The following is a 20,346-nucleotide window of genomic DNA, read 5'->3' as shown; positions in this document are numbered from 1 at the left end:
TTCTATTACACCCAATGAACATAATAATGAACTTTTAAAACAGCATCATATGACCCCTTAAAATACCTGAATAAGAGCCGTCTCAGACCCCACTAATGCGATCAGTCCATTGAGGGCGGACAGCCTCTGCATTGTTGGACAACCCTAGAGAATGAAAAATAACAGTTTAGTTTTTCCCTCATGAAAGCTGAGATCTAGTGTTGAAGCCAGAACTTCCTAGACCAAAACTAAGATCTCAGGCAGACAAAGACTCGACCTTAAATTCTGGACTTGTGCCTTAGATCAGACCCTGATATGTAGTTCATTTTCTACAGCACAACAACACTGTTTCTCACCAGTCAGGGAGACAAACTACATTTCTACACTGAATTTCTTAGTCAGCCGTTTCTTTCCACTGACTTTTTTTTTTTTACTGAAGCAGCTTTTAAATAGATAATAAAGTGGTTGCACCACAAAACATTATGAACAGCAAGCCTTTATACATGCATAATGGCAAAATATGCATAACATATGGAAATAATAATACATTTTGAGTCCAATATGATTCACTGAACAACAATACATCACCTCTGCCAGCAGTATCTTGGTCCAGGCGGCCAGCAGACGGGGTTGGATGTCCATAGCTTTACCATGACCAAAAGAAGACAGTCCAAACACAGTCAGTCCCAACGCCAAAGCAAAGCCTGGTGTCTTAAAAACACACAGAATAAATACCTTAAAGTGGGACTCCAATTTTTGGTTTTTAATCACTTATGCACAAAAACACATCATAAATGTATTCTTCAATACAAACCCAAACTTAGTTTTATGATCAAAGAAGACAAGGAAGACGATCCTAAATTGTAAAACAGTATTCAATTTAGTTATCTTTGTGTATGATTCTTCTAGTGCCTTACAAACAGACAATTTCAGTTCTCACCTGTTGGCTTTCCTCCGTCAGGGTGCGAAGTGTGTTCATGCTTTCCTCGGCTTTACTGGCCTCAATAATGCCTGAGTTAAATGCTGAAACTCCAACACATGCCACAGAATAGGCCAAAACCTAAAATCGACAGAACAGAAAAAATGCACAAGAAATGTTTGGATGCACAGAACTCCCACTGAAAGTATTTAATGGAACGTGGTAAAAAAAAAAAAAAAAAAAAGGTTTTTATTTGATAAAAGGAATAAAGGCAATTTGTAAACATTGTTCAGCTTAAGCAGGAATTCACAAACTTTTTTTACGCAAAGAAATAAATGTTTAAAGAAAGAATTGTTTTCGTAACAAGCTTTTGATTTTGTTTTTATTTATTTATTTTTTATTCATTTAAATAATTATTAGTTGTTTTTTTTTATCAACTCACAAACCCCCTCATCAACCCCAGGTGTTTGTGAACCTGAAAGCTCAACATGAATTTACCTCCTGCAACATGCGGCTCATACTGCTGCTGTCCTGCAGGGTCTGTAGGAGTCTGTCCAGCATCAGAGAGACGTGCGCACGGTCCCTCTCAGACTGACTACTGCTACTGAGAGAACTTAGGACCAAACCAACACCTAACACACAACCAGCACTGAGAAAGAGAGAGTGCAAACAAAAATTTAAGAGTGGATTAGTGTACAGGGGGAATAAAGAATATAGATACAAGGACTGCAACGAAGAATGGGTAAATATTCCCCAATCTAGGTGTGCAAAGCTGTAATTAAAGCAAAAGCTCTGCAAAGTATTAAAGGGTTAGTTCACCCAAAAATTAAAATTCTGTCATTTATTTTTGTTATTGATATTTTAGTTGAAATCTGATGGTTCCGTGAGGCCAGCATAGGGAGCAATGACATTTCCTCTCTCAAGATCCATAAAGGTACTAAAAACACATTTAAATCAGTTCATGTGAGTACAGTGTTTCAATATGAATATTATAAAGCGACAAGAATATTTTTGGTGCGGCAAAAAAAAACCAAAAATAACGACTTATAGAGTGATGGCCGATTTCAAAACACTGCTTCAGGAAGCTTCAGAGCGTTATGAATCTGCTGTTCGGAGCGCCAAAGTCACGTGATTTCAGCTGTTGGCAGTTTGACACGCGATCTGAATCATGATTCGATACGCTTATTCATTTGTGCTCCGAAGCTTCCTGAAGCAGTGTTTTGAAATCGGCCATCACTATATAAGTCGTTATTTTGGTTTTTTGGAGTACCAAAAATATTCTTGTCGCTTTATAATATTAATATTGAACCACTGTACTCACATGAACCAATTTAAATATGTTTTTAGTACCTTTATGGATCTTGAGAGAGGAAATGTCATTGCTCCCTATGGAGGCCTCACGGAGCCATCGGATTTCAACTAAAATATCTTAATTTGTGTTCCGAAGATTAACGAAGGTCTTACGGGTGTGGAACGGCATGAGGGTGAGTAATAAATGACATTATTTTCATTTTTGGGTGAACTAACCCTTTAAATCAGGGGACTGATGACTTTTCCAAACCTGTTATTCTAGATTTAAACCTGTTAAAATCTATGCAAAACTTTGTTAACACTAAAAACATATTAGACTAACTTGTACTCCAGATTGGGATTGAAGCAACACACTTCCAGTCGTTCCAGATGTTTCAACAGCAGCTCTGCAACTGACTGCCCAGATATATCACTGCAACAAGCAAAGAAAACAAGTACACACATAAATAAGTACTCATCAAACACTATACATCTATTAAAAATGTTAATTTATAACTGATAGTGTCTTGTGAATAGCATTTTTTGGACATGTCTCTGTTACGGTTTCAACGTGCACATACCTGACTCTCTCATCATGCAGCCATGCTAGAAACATGCCCAGAGCCAGGCCGCTGTGAAACTGAACTGCCTGAGATTCGTCTGCGGTGGGCGAGTCCGGCAGTCCCGCCGCTAGAGTGCCCAGTATAGCAGGAACGCTCTCTCTACGTGAGGTCACCAACACGGGCACCAGCAACGCCAGACCCAGAGCAGCACAGGAGCGCGCGATCACACTCGCTGTGTTCTCACCGGAGTATGAGCGCTAAAAAGTGTGTGAATGTACAATATTATAGACTTTATAGCATATACTTTAATAACACAAAATGTTTGATGTTTCAAATTAGGTGCAGTGTGTAATTTCTGCACCACTACTGAAAAATAAATGACTTCTTGAACACTCCATCCGAGGGGTTACAACTCACATGAATGAACCATGGGAAGACTTGTCCTTTAGGGTTACTGCTACTGCTAACAATGCTGAGCAGTGTGTCAGTCACCATAGACAGCCAGTGAACTGTGGGAAGGGTGTCTGGACCCACCTATGAATGGAAAAGTACAATTTATTTGGAAGTTTTTAAGATTTTTGTCTTTTTGCTACTGTTTTGAAAGGAGAGTAGGAAAGCCAGGATTCTTAATAAAGCTGCATCTCACCTCAAATCCACTTTCAGACTGTGTAGGAAGGTTGCTCTCGTATCTGGTTAGGACGACAGCCAGCCCACTTAGTGCTAAAATAGAATTACCCTGAACGACTGGACTATCTCTGTCAATGGAAACCAAAAAACATTTTTAAAGATTTTTAACAGAACTACAGCAGCAATGCTGAATAGGTTCTATTATTGATGCTGAAAATAGGACTGAAAATTTTGGTTGTGAGCAATTATGAGCTTAAATTGAATCAATAAAGCACAGAAAAAAGTTTTCCTAAGAGACTGCAGTAAAGGCAAACTGCAGATTCTGAATATGAAGCACCCTGTTTAACAATAAAAGTCAATAGTTTAGACTTTTGCTTGTAAAGTCAATTCACACCGCACAGAGAGACGCCAACAAACACCGACAGACACGTCCGTTGCGTTTTGTCAGATCAGTGTATTACCCCTGTCAGAGTCTGTCAGAGCTTGTTTTCACCGATTGAACATGCTGAATTGGATTTAGAATGTCTGAGAAGTGACGTGCTGTAATCTGGTGACTGTCGCCGTTGGTCTGCGGCGGTCGGTGCAGTGTGAATTGGCCTTAAAAGAGAAACAAAAAACAAAACAAAAAGAATATCGGCAGCTTTAGTAACTTACTTGGCGGCAGACTTGACCACATCAGTCAGTTGGTCTCTGACCCTGAGGAAAGACAGAATGAAAGAGAGAGATATGATTTAAAGTGCTCCACAGACAGACTGACATGAAGAGCTTTCATCTCCTCAGGCAATGATTTAAGAGTGCAGGTACCACTCGCACGGCTGCATCAGGTCCCAAAAGTCTGAGGCCACAGTGAAAATCTGGGATTCATCTAATTTAAACATGGAAATGCAGGCAGATTCTGAAATATTTCAAGCTAAGATACTTTATGACATAAAATGGATAAGAAATATTTAAGATTCTAGATCCAATTTTAAAAGGTCACATGTTCTTGCTTTCACTGAAGCGCAAGATGTTCTTTGAATCTGTCTCAAATCATACAGGATCACATGATCATAAAGTTTTACACAAACTAATGGAGTTCATGAGTGCTCTCGAGTGCTGCTGTCATTAAAGCAAAAAGGACAGCAAATACTAAAGACATTTATTTTGCTTTATATATATATTTTTATAAAGAAATGTATATAACACTAGAATAGGTTGTCATGCTTGATTGTTCAAAAAACACATTATTTTTTAGATATTTTGCATAGTTGCAGCACCTCTCTTCCCAGTCTGTCAGTACAGCTCTGTTTAGTTCCTGTCTCTATGAAGCCCCTCCTTCCAAAAAGTGCAATGTGCTCTGATTGGTCAGCTGGATCTGTGTGCTGTGATTGGTCAACCACTTCAAGCGTGTTTCTCCTTATCATAACCGCAAGTTTTAACACACTACTATCTCAACTCAAGCAGGCCTCGCCCCTTTATTTTGCATATGCCTTGGGCGGGAAGTATTTAAATGAGGAATATTGTGACGTGTTCGTTCCTGGAAGAAAACTCAAGACTACAATGGAGGCGTTTCAGTGAGTTCAGACACTGATATAGAGAAGAACTCCCTTTAGAGTGACTTTGTAAGTTTGCATATCTTTTTTCATGCTTAAACAGCAACATTACTTAGTAAAGAAAGTATAAAAGCATAATAGGATCCCTTTAAACATTGACATAATGTTAACTATGAGAAAAAATGTTAATAAATTAGAGAAATGCAAAATAGAAGCATTTTCACACTGGGTCTCAGATTTGGACCCCGCTGTGAATACTAAAAGAGTTAAACATATGCACACGTTCCCTATATGACAAAATCAACACATTTACCTAATTTCCTCAAGCTTAAAACATCTTTACTTGACATCTGTCTCTGCGGGGCAAAAAACTGTAACCCTACAATCCCAGGGTTCTCAAACCATCCAACCCTCCCAGCATGCTTCGGGGCACGTGACCACATATGGACAGCCCCGAGCTCCCAGGAGGGGAATAACTATATTACACAAAGGCTGCGGAACAAACTGGAATTCATGATGCCATGGGGAATGAAGCTTCTGGATGCCATCTGAACATCCCATCCCATCAATCACTCATCGGCTGACAGGCTGTCAAAATGGCGTCCTGGGGGTTGAGTTATGGTGTCCTGCCAGGTTACGCGATAGGGCATATTATGGCAAGAGACTGTGTGAACAATAACAGCCCATACATGCCAAACGATTTACATTGGAAGATTACATGAATTTGAGTAATGCTGATGTGCATGCATTTGTATGTGACTTTGAAATGTCAGTCTCCATTCAAAGGCTTTTCAAAGCAGCTGAAAAGGCCAGAGCAATCACAATTCAACAGCTCTGGATGGTTTGACACAAACGAGATGTATAAAATAATACCTTCACATTCCTCCCTATGGTGCGAGCTCCAATTAGTTCACTCTTTAGAGGCTTTCATTATAGTGCTGCATTCATCTTGACAGTTTCTGAAAGTGCTAAGCTTTTTGTGCTGAAAACTATGAAATATAATTCACATGGTTATTACAAGAAGTTGTTAATGGTCAACTCTGATGTTTGTGCTTGCTGGGGTACTATTTAGTGAGAATCTATGTATATACTGAGCTACATCATTAGCTTTTAAGATACATAGACTACATATGATATAATGCTTATATGTGCAAAGTGCATTTTGTTTGTTTGCAAGCTCCATTAGCTATTGCCATGGCAAAATGACTAAAAATGGCAACATAAGATGTTTAAAGGTGCCCTAGATTCAAAAATTGAATTTACCTCGGCATAGTTGAATAACAAGAGTTCAGTACATGGAAATGACATACAGTGAGTCTCAAACTCCATTGTTTCCTCCTTCTTATATAAATCTCATTTGTTTAAAAGACCTCTGAAGAACAGGCGAATCTCAACATAACACCGACTGTTACGTAACAGTTGGGATCATTAATATGTACGCCCCCAATATTTGCATATGCCAGCCCATGTTCAATGCATTACACAAGGGCAGCCAGTATTAACGTCTGGATCTGTGCACAGCTGAATCATCAGACTAGGTAAGCAAGCAAGGACAATAGCGAAAAATGACAGATGGAGCAATAATAACTGACATGATCCATGATAACATGATATTTTTAGTGATGTTTGTAAATTGTCTTTCTAAATGTTTTGTTAGCATGTTGCTAATGTACTGTTAAATGTGGTTAAAGTTACCATCGTTTATTACTGTATTCACAGAGACAAGAGAGTCAACGCTATTTTCATTTTTGAACACTTGCAGTCTGTATAATTCATAAACACAACTTCATTCTTTATAAATCTCTCCAACAGTGTGTAATGTTAGCTTTAGCCACAGAGCACTATCAAACTCATTCATAACCAAATGTAAACATCCAAATAAATACTATACTTGCGTGATTAGACATGCTGCATGATGAACACTTTGTAAAGATCCATTTTGAGGGTTATATTAGCTGTGTGAACTTTGCTTATGGTGTTTAAGGCAAGCGCGAGCTCTTGGGGCGTGGAGCACGAGATTTAAAGGGGCCGCGTACCCTGAATCGGCGCATTTATAATGATAGGCAGATAAAAAAATTAATAAAAAAACAACTATGAGGTATTTTGAGTTGAAACTTCACAGACACATTCAGGGGACACTTAAGACTTATATTACATCTTTTGAAAACATGTTCTTCTGCACCTTTAAGATCCATTTTTAATAAAATCTTTAAAACTAAATTTAAGCTTACTGTGAGTACAAAGTCTGTACACAGTGCACCCTCTCCAAAAGTATTTGAACACTTAAGCCACAAATAAAAATGTATGCATTTATAACTGCATTCATACAATATCAAATCAAATCTTCTCAAATCTATTCTGAGCCATTTTGTAATGAATTTTAACCATAAATGTGTGTTATGTATTCATCGATTGTTAACTGCACTGAAAGAGTGAGCCTGTAGAAAACGCGAAACATGCGGCAATTAAATCATAGCCTTTTGAAATTTAATAACATACAGCTGTTTTGCAATTCCTGTTTTTCTGTCCCCAAGTTTAAGACCTCTTGAGATAATAATTGAAACTTCTAGTTGTTAAAGGTGTTATAGAGGATGTTTTCGACGACTGAGAAACCAAAGACTGTTAGTGAGTTTTTGAAATGAGTGCATGCATAAGAACAACCCCCCTCCTTCACAGCTCATTTCGAGGGAACGCCTCCCAAAACTCGTGCACGAGTATTGGAACACGAGTGTTTACCACCGGCATTCGCTGTGCCGTGTTAGTGGACTCATTATGTCGGACTCACCGCAGGTAACTCATAATCTGCAGTTGTTACTCCTGACAAAAACATTGCATGCGGCGCCTGTGGAGTGTGGAAAGTTACTGGAGCGCACACGTCTCTCACAAGGAACGTCATGGCAGTGATTGACAAACCAGAGGGCCAATCGTTTATGCGATGATCACACAAATGATTGGCTGATGTTTTTAAGGCCCTACCTCGTGCACAGATGATGTATATTGATATTATTAATAAATAGTAAATAAACAGTCTTTTATCAGTCTTTTATCATCTAATAAATAGTCTTTTATCAGTTAGTAAAGACAGTTTCAAGTAATATTGCAAAAATGTAAAAAACAAAACATCCTCTATAACACCTTTAATGTAAATCCTTGTTAATGTAAATAGTTCAACATACATGTTAATTTCAAATACATGTTAATTTTGAGTATTTCTTAAAAAACACTGTGTAAAAATCTCATCTCGTTCTCGTGAACTCAAAAGCGTGTCTCGTATCGTGAGCTAAAAGTCTCATCACACCCCTAAAGTATAATATAGTAGAGCTCAACTAAAGTTGTATCCGTTGGCAAAACTGTAATGTTAGTAGCATTATACAAGTTGTATTTGGAACAAAAAGTACATTCAATTCTGTGGAAATAACGCTGACAACGTTAAATCAAAACAAGTCAGCCATGTCAGGCTAATTAACAGTCCCAGGCTTTACATATGGATACTTTAAGTATTAAGGTTATCATAAAGCTACTTTATGAAATTCTTACATTAAGGCATGCAGGCAGACATAACGCAGATGGGTCTCTTTCTTTGTGCATTCACCCTTACAGGAGCATTGCACGTGCAAAGCCATGAGGAGGTTTTTTTTTAACAACTGAGAAGACTTGATTCTCATGATTTCATTTACTGTGACCCTGAAAAAATAATGTCCTCTCAGACCAACACATTTTCAAAGTGAATTTTCAATGAAAGGTAAGGAGTTTGCATCTATGCTGGAAGCTTGCATTTAGTCGGTCTGCCTCCATTCATTCAGCCGATGGATAAAACCAAGTCCCTACCCTACATCTTTTTCTCTTTCGATTACCTGTCTCACAATATGGAAGAAACAATCTGCCGGTACTTTTGTTGCATCACGACTTTAACACAAACTCCAGGACCAGGCCAGTCTGCACTGTAGATGTGTCTGGATGTGTGAGTCTTACCAGAGCCAGGCATAGTGCTGTTTGAACTGCAGTTCCTCTGGACTCTCTTTACCCTGTTTCTGTAGCATCTCCAGCTCTGCCTTTCGACCCTGGACAATAATTACATCTAATTTAATCTCATAAATTATGGTCTTAATTATAGATGCTAGTCTTATTCTTATACATCTGATTTGATGGTTTGAAAATGACAAGTTATACAGACACACAAAATTACCTGGAGAACTGCATGGTAAGCCCGGCTCATGAAGCCCCGCCAGGCCTGAGGCAAAAGCAGAGAGCGATGCCACTCAGATGGCTGGATGTTCACCTGTGGTGGAAAAAGAGCAAAAGATTGAATGTATGTGACCAAGATAAATTAATTAAATTATGTTTTTAAATGGTAATTGTTTAAATGTTCTAAGTATTTATATATTATGGTACTATTTTGCACTTCATTTCATTGCATTGATTTTTGTACTGTATTAACAAATAAATAAATCTTTTTTCAAATAGATCAATATTTTAGAAAACAAACAAAAATATTAAAATCATTTCTGAAATTAGAATCTAATACAAATCACCAATGAAAAAAAAAAGAAGAGAATTACAAACAAACTCAAAAATTAAACATTGGAACACATTACGATAATTAAAATAATAATATAATAATATTATTAGACATTATTAAAACATATATTATTCTTTTTAAATATAACTTTTTAAAATAAATATAATTCAAGTTCTTGAGTTTCCTTCACCCACGCAAGTCCATGCTGGAAGGTACCTCATGAATAAGGGTGGCTAACATTTGTTGATAACTCCGCCCTCTGCTGACAAGGAAGCGGTTGATTGGACGTCCATCTTTGTCAGTCTGAACAGGAAGGTCATAACAGAGGAGAAGCCCAGCTGAAACCAACCAATCAAAACAAATATGTTTAAACAGAATTATGCATTGTGCAAAAAATGTTACTTCAATGTGACAAACATGCATTAGCTATAAGAATTTTAAATCCTCTTTAATCACCCACAATACTGAGTTGAACATATCTGTACCTGCTAAGCCAGGTTTAAGACCTGGCTGCTTATTCTTCTCATAGGTTTTCAGCATGAAAGAAGGAATTCCAGATACAGTTTTTCCCTGGTCAGAGCGCAAATTCCCCCTAGTCAGCGCTGAATGGTACACGCCGCGGGGCATTTGGTTCATCTCCTGCCTCACTAGAGATGTTAGGAAGGTCTCAAGGGCTGCATTAGAAGACAAAATACATGAATTAAGAAGGTTTTTGTTAAAGATTAAAGGGGTCCTTGATTATTATTTCACTTTTTTAACTTTAGTTAGTGTCTAATGTTGTTGTTTGAGCATAAACAACATCTGCAAAATTATGACACTCAAAGTTCAATGCAAAGGGAGATATTTTCTTTTACAGATATCACTGTTTAATGACTACAACAAATGGCTGGTAGAGACTACAATGAGCTTCATCCTGGGTTGGTGACATCACAAACCCCAAAATTTACATAAACCCTACCCCCGGAAACATGCAACAAAGGGGGTGAGGCCATGTTGGGCTGCTTTAGAGAAGAGGAAGAGTTGTTATAGTAGAGTGTTGTTACCATGCCGTCATTTTACACCAGACTGCTTCACAAACGAGGTTCAGATCAACGCTGGTTTTGCACAAAAGATTAACATGACGGCACATGCTAGTTGATGAGTTGAATCAACTCCACAGCAACTACATAAGTTTATCCAATAACCATTCTGAAACATTCAGTTGCATTTTAAATGTTGTAACTTCTTCCTGAGTCTCTCCATGAGTATCTGACTCCGGTTTGAATAATGCAAGGCTGAACACGTTACTGACAATCATCAGCTAGATTCTCCAGCTTTGGTGTTGTTGAGCAACCAAAGCGCAATCTGTTAAAGCTCCGCCCTCTTCAGGAAAGGGGGCAGGGAGCAGCAGCTCATTTGCATTTAAAGGGACACACACAAAAATTTGCTCACACCCAAATAGGGGCAAATTTGACAAGCTAGAATAAATGATCTGTGGGGTATTTTGAGCTAAAACTTCACAGACACATTCTGGGGACACCAGAGACTTAAGTCATCTTGTAAAAGGGGCATTATAGGTCCCCTTTAAACAATACATTTAGAACATTTACAGTATGTTACAGCAGCAGTCTTTATAATAATAAGTAATAAGTCTATAATATATTCTATATTGTGTAATTTATTAATTTATATATATATTGTTGGTTTGTTATGTTGCATGTCTTGCTTTTAAGTACATATATATGCTCACAGACTGTGGTTTCTGAGGACACAAATGTGTATAATGACATGGGTATTATGAAAATATAATGAAAATGTAAAAAAGCATAATAGGTCCTCTTCAACTGTGTTACAAAGACCTCACTGAGATTTTTGCTTCATCAACTGCATTGTGGTCAGAAGAATTGGTTAAAATGCAGATTCAAACAATTGTGAATGCAATATAATGACATGGGTATTACAACGTAAACATGGTTTATATGTGTGTGTTTGGTGGTAGGCTTGAACAAAGGGAAAAAATGACCAGTATGGGAATTCAAAACCTTTCACGGTGTAGCGATCATTGCAATGACACAATGGGTCACGATGCTGACCTCCCGAAATATGGATGACAAAATGTTCTCAAACAGGAATCAAAACAACCATCAATTCAATGGGGGTTTTTGAGAAGCAAAAGAAAGGCTGACAAAACTAATGTTTCTGTATGTAGTTCAAATAATGCACAAATTGAGTCAAAATGTGCTGCATTAACGAGGACCTATTATGCCCTTTCACAAAGTCTTGATTTGTTTTTGAGCTCTACTAGTATAGGTTTTTATGTTTGAATGTTCGAAAAACATCTTGTTTTTCATGTATTTGACATTGTTGCAGCACCTTTCTTACCAGTCTGTCAGTATCGCTCTGTTTAGTTCCTGTCTCTATGAAGCTCCTCCTTTCAAAAAGTGCAGTGTGCTCTGATTGGTCGGCAGGACAAGTGTTGTGATTGGTGTGTTTTGGGAATGTCACGGCCTCTACCATAACAGTGTCTCTTGAACATGGCGAAAACACACTACTAATGCAACTCAACCAGGCCTTGCTCCTGTATTTCTTGAGTGGAAATTATTTAAATGAGGAATATTGTGACGTGTTTATTCTTGGGAGAAAACATAAGACTACAATTGAGGCATTTCAGGGAGTTCAGAAACAGTGCTTATTTAGAAGAACTCCCTTTGGAGTGACTTTGTGCTTTGAAGCTTTACAGACCTTTTTCATGCTCAAAGAGCAACTTTACACACTAAAGAAGGTTGAAAATGTAAAAAAAGCATAATAGGTCCTCTTTAACCCTTAAATGCATGATTGTTTCGCCAATCATTCTTACATATTCGTGTCTTTAGCGACCAGGATCTATATCTAACACAGAAGGATCTCTACCTGTCGCGATAATATAAAACTCTTCTGATATTAGAGTAACAATTACAGAAGAATAAAATAAATCATATTTTGTTACCTTTTGGAGCTTGAAAGGGCTCAGTTTGAGCAGATGTTTTATGCCATCACCACTGTCCTCGTCAGAGCTCATTTCCCAGTAAATTCAGCAAATAATGGGCTAGTTTTATGTTTGAGGTCACGAATATGAGCCCATTCGCGATCTCAAACGTATTCTGAAAACTATATCATTTTAAACATCTTCAAAATCAATATTTCGATCGCTAACAGCTTCACCAGAACCATCCAGTGACAGTTACAGTCATATTTGATTGCGTTCAGTACTTGCTCTGCAGTAAATCGCTGAGCCATTTCATGTTTTTCTTATTTCGTTTTCTGTCTGAATGAGTCGTCACTTCAGCATTGTGTATCAGACATTGCCACCTTGTGGAATAAAGGTGAATTGCACTTATTCTGTCATCTAAGATTCAATTATTGTTGTGCAGAAAAAAATATACGTACACTCATACACACCTCGGGTCGTTAGCGACCCTATACAATTTTTACAAAAAATGAATACAAAAATAGGCATTCTTTTATAATTGTATGATTTTTTTCTTATATTTTTTATAATGAATTGATTGAGGAATACAAAGAAGGTTGATGTCTAACTTTAAAAAACAAATGAGGAGGAGGGTAGTGAATGATGTCCCGGGTCACTAAAGACCCGAGGTATGCATTTAAGGGTTAAATGTGTTACAAAGGCCTCACTGAGATTTTTGCTTCATCAACTGCATTGTGGTCAGAAGAATTGGTTAAAATGTAGATTCAAACAATTGTAAATGCAAGTCAAACTACATTTAAAAGAGTTTAACTACTAACAGTTTGTTAGTCACCATAATCTTATAATCATACCTGGTAAAATGGATTGTGGTGTGAGACAAACTAGTTTCACATATGACGCTCCTGGTACTGAAATATCTTCATCCTTCTCATTTTCATTTTCCTTTTCTTCATCCTCCTCATCAGGCTGCTTTGGTACGGGCCTGGCCTGTTAGCAAGATCACGTCACTATTACAGATTTACTGTATATATATAAGAGATAGACAGAAATAATGTGAGGACATTTTGTAAGCGTTCTCACCTGTTCTGGTAAGTGTAGGATGGTGTGAGATGGTTCAGGATACTCTGAGAGGGCTTTAAAACCTTGGCTTGCAACCTCTGGGTCCTGATGAAGCCAAAAAAGCTTTGAATATTACTGTTTACTCATCACTGGTACAATATAAAAGCAAATAAATAATTGCTACATATAAATAGATACATAAAATGGCATGACTTTTTATTAGAAACAGTTGTTGGATGACTAGTCAACCACCCTGCCCATCCCTACTGTTCATTACCATTTGAAAATGTCAGCGCTCACCTGACTGAGAGCATAGCCCCATAAAACACTCACTGCCTCATTTTTGAATTTCTGTAAAAAAAAAAAAAAAAGGACATAAAGCCTGAAGTAATTCATCCAACAAATGAAATGCAGACAGAATGAAATCATGAGTTCAGATGCCGCTCCAAAATATCACACATCTAGCAATCAGAAACAGTGTTTGTTGGTCTCGTGCCTCATATTCTTCTGTTTTGACATTTAAAGCAGGTACTAGTGCCAGAAGTTCAGCTGTGGCCTTCAGGACCAGGGGTCTGGTGTCACAGCAGAGCTTAGGAGAGAGTGCCTTCCACGTGGAGCTGATATCAACTACCTGAACAGAAGACAGATAAGAAGAATATATTTAAATGCAGGGTAAGGGTGGCCATCTGGTCAGTGTAATAAAATGTATATATTACATTATATGTTCAAAAGTTTGGGGTCTGTAAATTAATTTTCATATGAGCCAGTGTGCACCTGGTACAGAAAGACTGACCTCAGCCCTACAGAGCTCCTGTAAGCCCTGCAGTGCCAGAGCCGCAGGAGTGGCCTGATCCTTCCTGGAGAACTGCAGCAGTGTGTCGCTGATGGCAGCCAGCATGTCTCCTCCGTGCTGGTACGGCCTGGAACAATTTGTACAACAGAGTGAATGAATGTGACCACACCAGTGCGGCATTGCTCAGGGAACCTGTGAAATGAAACCTTTAGAGGTAAATAGTTAGTGTTTGTCTGTAAGAGTCCAGTATATCAGGAGTCAGTACAGAGGTGGCTTAGTGTAGAATATGCAGCATATTCAGTAGCAGTTTTCAGGGAATGGATGAAGCAGACCTCTCTTTGCAGATGTCCCTGACGCAAGCTGCTCTGGCCAATATCTGCTCCCACTGCGTATCTTTTCCCATGACCACTGACGATTTTTCAAGCTGTGACATCAGTCTCTGCAGGTCCGGATACACACGGTCCTATATAAAAAGTCAAAAGTCTCAAAAATCTATCCTGGAAATAATAGAACAATGATATACAGTATAGTGGTCCTACAAAGTATTTAGACACATCTGCATGCATGTCACTGCTTTAGATTAATGTCACTCGTATCATACATACATTTTAATTATGGTCTAAGAGTCCACAATTATATATTATAGCAGATAATACAGATACAGATATTATAGTAGGACTCAGATTTTCAGATTGAATCTGAATTGATAATGATTCATTTAAGAATATTTCAGTTAAAATGTTATTGTAAAAAAAACAAACAAATAATGATGCAAAGTATAACATTACTAAACGACATTATTAAAATAATAAAGCATAATTAATATAATAATCATTTTTATTTAATTAATTACAAGGGTAAAACAAATTATGTGCATAATTTTATATTTCACTCAATTTGAGTAAACTAAAATTATGAATTTGTATTTATTTTTATCAAATTAAAGGCAGGGTAGGTAAGAAATTTTGTTCCAAATTTGTTTAAACTTTCTATATATATACATGCATAATTAAAATGTAGGAACTCTGATAAAAAGAGTATAAAAATCGAGTGACTCTAGACCGTTTAATCTGTATTAAACACAGCTCATTATTTCCATCCGGGACGAAACATAGGATTGGCTTAGGCGGCTGTCACTCTCTCGCAACCATGGCAACCACCCTTTTGCCACACATGACCTGCCCACTTGCGCGCGCACGTTTGATTTGGGGAATCCAAGAGGCACGCGATCCTAGGAATACCAAAACAATGGCAGAGAAACAGCAAGCTAAATTCACAGTACCGGCCTATGCAGTTAGTGAAGGCAAACCAGGCAAAAAAGGAAGACAGTAACAGTACAAGAAAAGGCAATGATCAAAAAGTCTTTGGATAAACAAAGAAATAAAACGCGAGTTAATATCGGCGTGGCTTTCCAGCGATGGCGAGAACTGAGGGAACTCAAGGGGCTGAAAAGTGACTCCTTGATGGCTTTATTTCTGCTGGACAGGTAAATCTTTCTTTTTGTATTTTGATCATACATATTTTTTTGTTTATTTTTTCATGAAGCATGTGTCATTAGCACACGTAACTGCGTAATATAGCTAACATAACATTACTTAGCGAGCCGTAGTAGAGACGATAAATAATGATAGCTACAGTGTTGAATTGTGCATAATTTTACCCTCTGTCTAACTCTTTTACCATGTTCACCTGTAAGTTTACCTGCACGTTTTTTTCGCCTTTGTTTTGTTTTTATATTCTCTACCTATGTTTACTGATGTCTTTATCTTGTATCTGTGTGTGTCGTACACACTTTGTTGTATGTGTGTGTTATTATTTTGTGTCTGCAATGCAGTTGTGAGTTGATATTTGAGTGTATGTTACTCTGTTGATCTGTAGAACAACGTATATGTTATGAATCTTACACGAAATTCATCTTCATCACAGTGTAAATGATGGTAATGGAAAAACGTGTATCATGCAACCTGTTTTTAGCTTTGCCTTATAGATAACTAGCTCGTTAGCAAATCAAAAAAATATATTTTTAAACTTTACCAATATCAATATGCTAGCTTGATAGTGAGTACTAAAATACATCTTGTTTGTTTATCTTCATAATTATAAAGTTATTTTTATTACATGTGATTCTGACATGATGTCACTACATGCACTGTGCTCCTTCCTCTCCGCTCGTCTCAGGTAAATAATGCGTCTTCCAGCTCAGTGGTCGGAGTCGCACGTTCATGCGTTTTGGGGGCGTGGCTTTGTAAGGAGCCCAGAAGGGAGGGGGTGGAGTGAATGGAAATAATGAGCTGTCTTTAAAACAGTCGTGAGAGGTCTACAGACACTCGATTTTTATACTTTCTTTTTCAGAGTACTTACATTTTAATTATGTATTGATATATAAATAAAGTTTAAACAAATTTTGAAAAAAAGTTTTTTATACATTTTTTTGCCTACCCTGCCTTTAAATGAAATAATATTATATGAAATATTATACAATATTAATTGTAATGAATTATTTTGTATTAAATCATTAGACGAAATAAAAGTCTCACAGACCTAAATACAACTATCTATAATAATATATAAATATTTATATTTCAAAGCATAAAACAAAATGGCAAATTATGAATATATCCATTTTAAATAAATGTGAAACAATAAAGCTTAATTTGTTCATTTTTCTAAAATACACAAATTCTTTGCGAACTAATGATGTAAACTGTAACATTACTAAATGACATTACTAAAATAATAAAGTTTAATTAATATAATAATCATTTTTATTTCATTAATTACAGGGCTCAAACCATTAATTTATATGCATAATTTTATTTCACTCAACAATAATAATAAAAAATATGATTTTTAAAAAAAAAATTCACTCAAATTACACATGCTAATAATATTATATGAAACTATTAATTGTATTCAATTATTAGACAAAACAGAAGCATGTCAGACTTAAATATAATAAAATATAAATAAATATAATGATATTTATTTTGTAATTATTAGATGAAACAGAAGTCTCCCAGACTTCAATAAATGTAATATTTCATATTTTGTATTAGATTAGCAGACAAAGCAGAAGTATCTCAGACTTATATATCATAATAAATAAATACAATATTTTGCATTCTGTATTAAACTAGTAGACAAAACAGAAGTATGTCAGACCTAAATATATTATATATAATAATAATATATAAATATAATGATATTTCAAAGCATAACAGAAAATAACAAAATTTTTAATAAATATAAAATAAAGCTTAATTAATATAATAATTTATGCCTTATTAATAACAGGGCTCATTACATTATAAGCATCATTTAATGAAAAATACATAATTTTATATGAAAATATTAACTGTACCAAAATATTTAACATTAAATAAGACCTCTCGGACTTAAATATAATCAAATTAATAATATATAAATATAATGATATTTCAAAGCATAAACCAAAATGGTAAAATGGAAATATATCAATTTTAAATGCTGATTTTCAACATAAGAATTTAACAGAATCAATGCCTCATGGTCTCTGACATCTGACACAACACACAAAGAACTTTAGCATGATTGATTTTAGCATTAACTGCACCTGTTTTTTCCATAACAGAGCCAAGAGCCGCAGAGCCACCGGCCTCAGTCTGGATGAACTGCCCAGAGTCTGGAGAACATGAAGCACCTGCGGGATACAGAACTACAAGACAAGAGTGTTCAGTCAGGACAAACATACACGGACACACATCCACATAATGCCAAAACATAATGATGAACAGGACTGGATATATGCAAACTTACCTAATAGCATAGTTTAGTTAATATATGCAACTTAAAATAGCTAATGCTTTTATGTTTTTTAATGCTTTGGTTGTGACCTACAGGTCAGGTTGTGTTCTGCTGTGCTTTTAAAAATCTCACAGAGTACAAAAAGATAAAATTAAGGACTACATTAAAGGGCAAAACACCGCCACCCACATTCAAAGGCTGATAATAAAGTTCCTAAACATTTAAAATAAAGATGAATAACATCAGCAAACATCTCCCCGCTCATTTATTCATATTTTATAGTAGTGTGCACACATTGTGCAAACTACAGAATGCGTTTTTGTTGATGCAGCATTTTACAAGCAAGCCAAATGTTACAGAAGTACACACTTGGCATACAAGATTTATGAATAATATGTATTGTTAGCAGAATCAAATGAATAACAATGGCACAGACAATGGTCATGTTAATGGCTGGAGTTGCCTACAGTGCAGGTGAGCTGTTGCCATAGCAACAGAGGAAGCAAATGTATCCCAAATACACGCAGACGGACTCAAGATTCATATTTCTGTGGAACTGAGCTATAATAACCTGCTAATGGTTGTGCATTTTTAATTTTGATTGCCATACATGTTAATGGATCTGTTTAATACAGTTTAATAACAGTGAATAATTAGCTTTCTGTACATTTAATTTAATTTCCAATTATTTTTAAAAGAGAAACACATTTGCTGACCAATAATTATTGATTTTGATATTGATGAAGTTTCAGGTGTAGTTTTCCCTCATCAGGTAAACAGTACATGCTGTGCATATTAATGACTGTACCTTGTGGGTTCCCAGTCTTGGCAGGGTATAGAGAACAGAGAGAGACAAATCTGGATCAGACACTCGGCCCAGTTTAAACATCAGGACAGGAAGTAGACATGGCACCTAGAGGTAAATTGAAAAACAATGAAGCAAACAATGAATAGATATTTGAAGAAGACCCATTATGTCATTTTAAAAAGTCTTGATTTTGTTTTTGAGCTCTACTATAGTAAGTTTTCAGGCTTGAATGTTCAAAAACACCTTATTTTTCACATATTTTACATTTTTGCAGCACCTAATGTTCTGTTTAGTTCCTCTCTCTATGAAGCCCCTCCTTCCAAACAGCGCCGTGTGCTCTGATTGGTCAGCTGGATCAGTGTTGTGATTGGTCATCCACTTCAAGTAGGTTTCGGAAATATACACTACTAACTTAACTCAACCAGGCGTCGCCCCTTCATTTTGGGTGGGAATGATTTAACGGGAATGATTTAAATGACGAATATTGTGACGTGTTCATTTCCCAGAAGAAAAATTAAGACAACAATGGAGGGGTTTCAATAAACCTTTTTCATGCTCAAAATGCAACATTACACACTAAAGAAAGTTGAAAATGTAAAAAAGCATTATGGGATATTTAACTGAAAGAAAACAACTTGCAAGAAAACTAACCTACTAAATACACTTTGATGCACATCAGACAAAATGTAAAAGCAATGCAGTACAAACAGGCCTTTAATCAAGATTGAAAACTGCTTTTAAAGTCCAGAGTCTAGTGGCCACACCTGAGAGAACCTGATCTCCCTCTGATCTTAAAAACAAGAGGGGAGCAGAAAGTAGTAATTGGTTTGATGACCTCAGGGAGCTGGAGGTAGGTGTGAGTGGAGGAGATTACTAATATACTTTGGAGCAAGTCCATGCAGGGCCTTAAAAACAAATAGCATTGTAAAATCGATTCAAAAACTTATTAGTAGCCGGTTCAACGAGGCCAGTACAAGAGTGATATGGTCTCTTAGTAGCAAGCAATTAATATCAAAGTTAAGCTGGAAGAATGTGACAGATATACACTACCATTCAAAAGATTTAGATTTTTTTTTTAAAGAAATTAAAACGTTTTTCAGCAAGGACACATTAAATTGATCAAAAATAACGGTAAAGACATTTATTTTATAAAAGATTCAAATAAATACTGTTCTATTCATCAAATAATCCTGAAAAATGTACCTCAGTTTCTACAAAAATATTAAGCTGTTTTCAGCATTGATAATAATAAGAAATGATTTTTGAGCAGCAAATCAGAATAGATGATTTCTGAAGGATCATGTGACACTGAAGACGGAGCTAAAAATTCAGCTTTGTGTCAAAGGAATAAATTACATTTTAAAATATATTCAAATAGCAAACATTTCACAATATTTTTATGAGCATAAGAGACGTCTTTCAGAAACATTTTAAAGGTCACCTACTATGCCCTTTTTATAAGATGTAATATAAGTCTCTGGTGTCCCCAGAATGTGTCTGAAGATTCAGCTCAAAATACCCCACAGA

General features: G+C 36.3%; 1 protein-coding gene across 2 annotated transcripts in view; it reads right to left on the bottom strand.

The window, feature by feature from the left end:
- The window catches only part of focad (focadhesin), a 90,823-nt gene that overhangs the window by 19,294 nt on the left and 51,183 nt on the right, over positions 1 to 20,346 (bottom strand). For both annotated transcript variants that reach the window (XM_048185714.1, XM_048185715.1), the window contains exons 12-32: positions 18,820 to 18,924; positions 17,821 to 17,922; positions 14,561 to 14,691; positions 14,229 to 14,355; positions 13,932 to 14,066; positions 13,736 to 13,786; positions 13,457 to 13,540; positions 13,228 to 13,363; positions 9,915 to 10,103; positions 9,646 to 9,767; positions 9,097 to 9,189; positions 8,883 to 8,971; positions 4,033 to 4,074; positions 3,398 to 3,506; positions 3,169 to 3,285; positions 2,770 to 3,008; positions 2,532 to 2,621; positions 1,397 to 1,547; positions 920 to 1,039; positions 568 to 690; positions 67 to 144 (exon numbers count right to left, since the gene is read on the bottom strand). In XM_048185714.1, the coding sequence (XP_048041671.1) occupies positions 67 to 144; positions 568 to 690; positions 920 to 1,039; positions 1,397 to 1,547; positions 2,532 to 2,621; positions 2,770 to 3,008; positions 3,169 to 3,285; positions 3,398 to 3,506; positions 4,033 to 4,074; positions 8,883 to 8,971; positions 9,097 to 9,189; positions 9,646 to 9,767; positions 9,915 to 10,103; positions 13,228 to 13,363; positions 13,457 to 13,540; positions 13,736 to 13,786; positions 13,932 to 14,066; positions 14,229 to 14,355; positions 14,561 to 14,691; positions 17,821 to 17,922; positions 18,820 to 18,924 (2,433 nt within the window). The remainder of the gene's footprint in view (positions 1 to 66; positions 145 to 567; positions 691 to 919; positions 1,040 to 1,396; positions 1,548 to 2,531; positions 2,622 to 2,769; positions 3,009 to 3,168; positions 3,286 to 3,397; positions 3,507 to 4,032; positions 4,075 to 8,882; positions 8,972 to 9,096; positions 9,190 to 9,645; positions 9,768 to 9,914; positions 10,104 to 13,227; positions 13,364 to 13,456; positions 13,541 to 13,735; positions 13,787 to 13,931; positions 14,067 to 14,228; positions 14,356 to 14,560; positions 14,692 to 17,820; positions 17,923 to 18,819; positions 18,925 to 20,346) is intronic.

Source organism: Megalobrama amblycephala, linkage group LG3 (genome assembly GCF_018812025.1).
Source record: "Megalobrama amblycephala isolate DHTTF-2021 linkage group LG3, ASM1881202v1, whole genome shotgun sequence".
Taxonomy (NCBI): domain Eukaryota; kingdom Metazoa; phylum Chordata; class Actinopteri; order Cypriniformes; family Xenocyprididae; genus Megalobrama; species Megalobrama amblycephala.
This window is presented reverse-complemented; position numbering and strand designations above follow the sequence as displayed.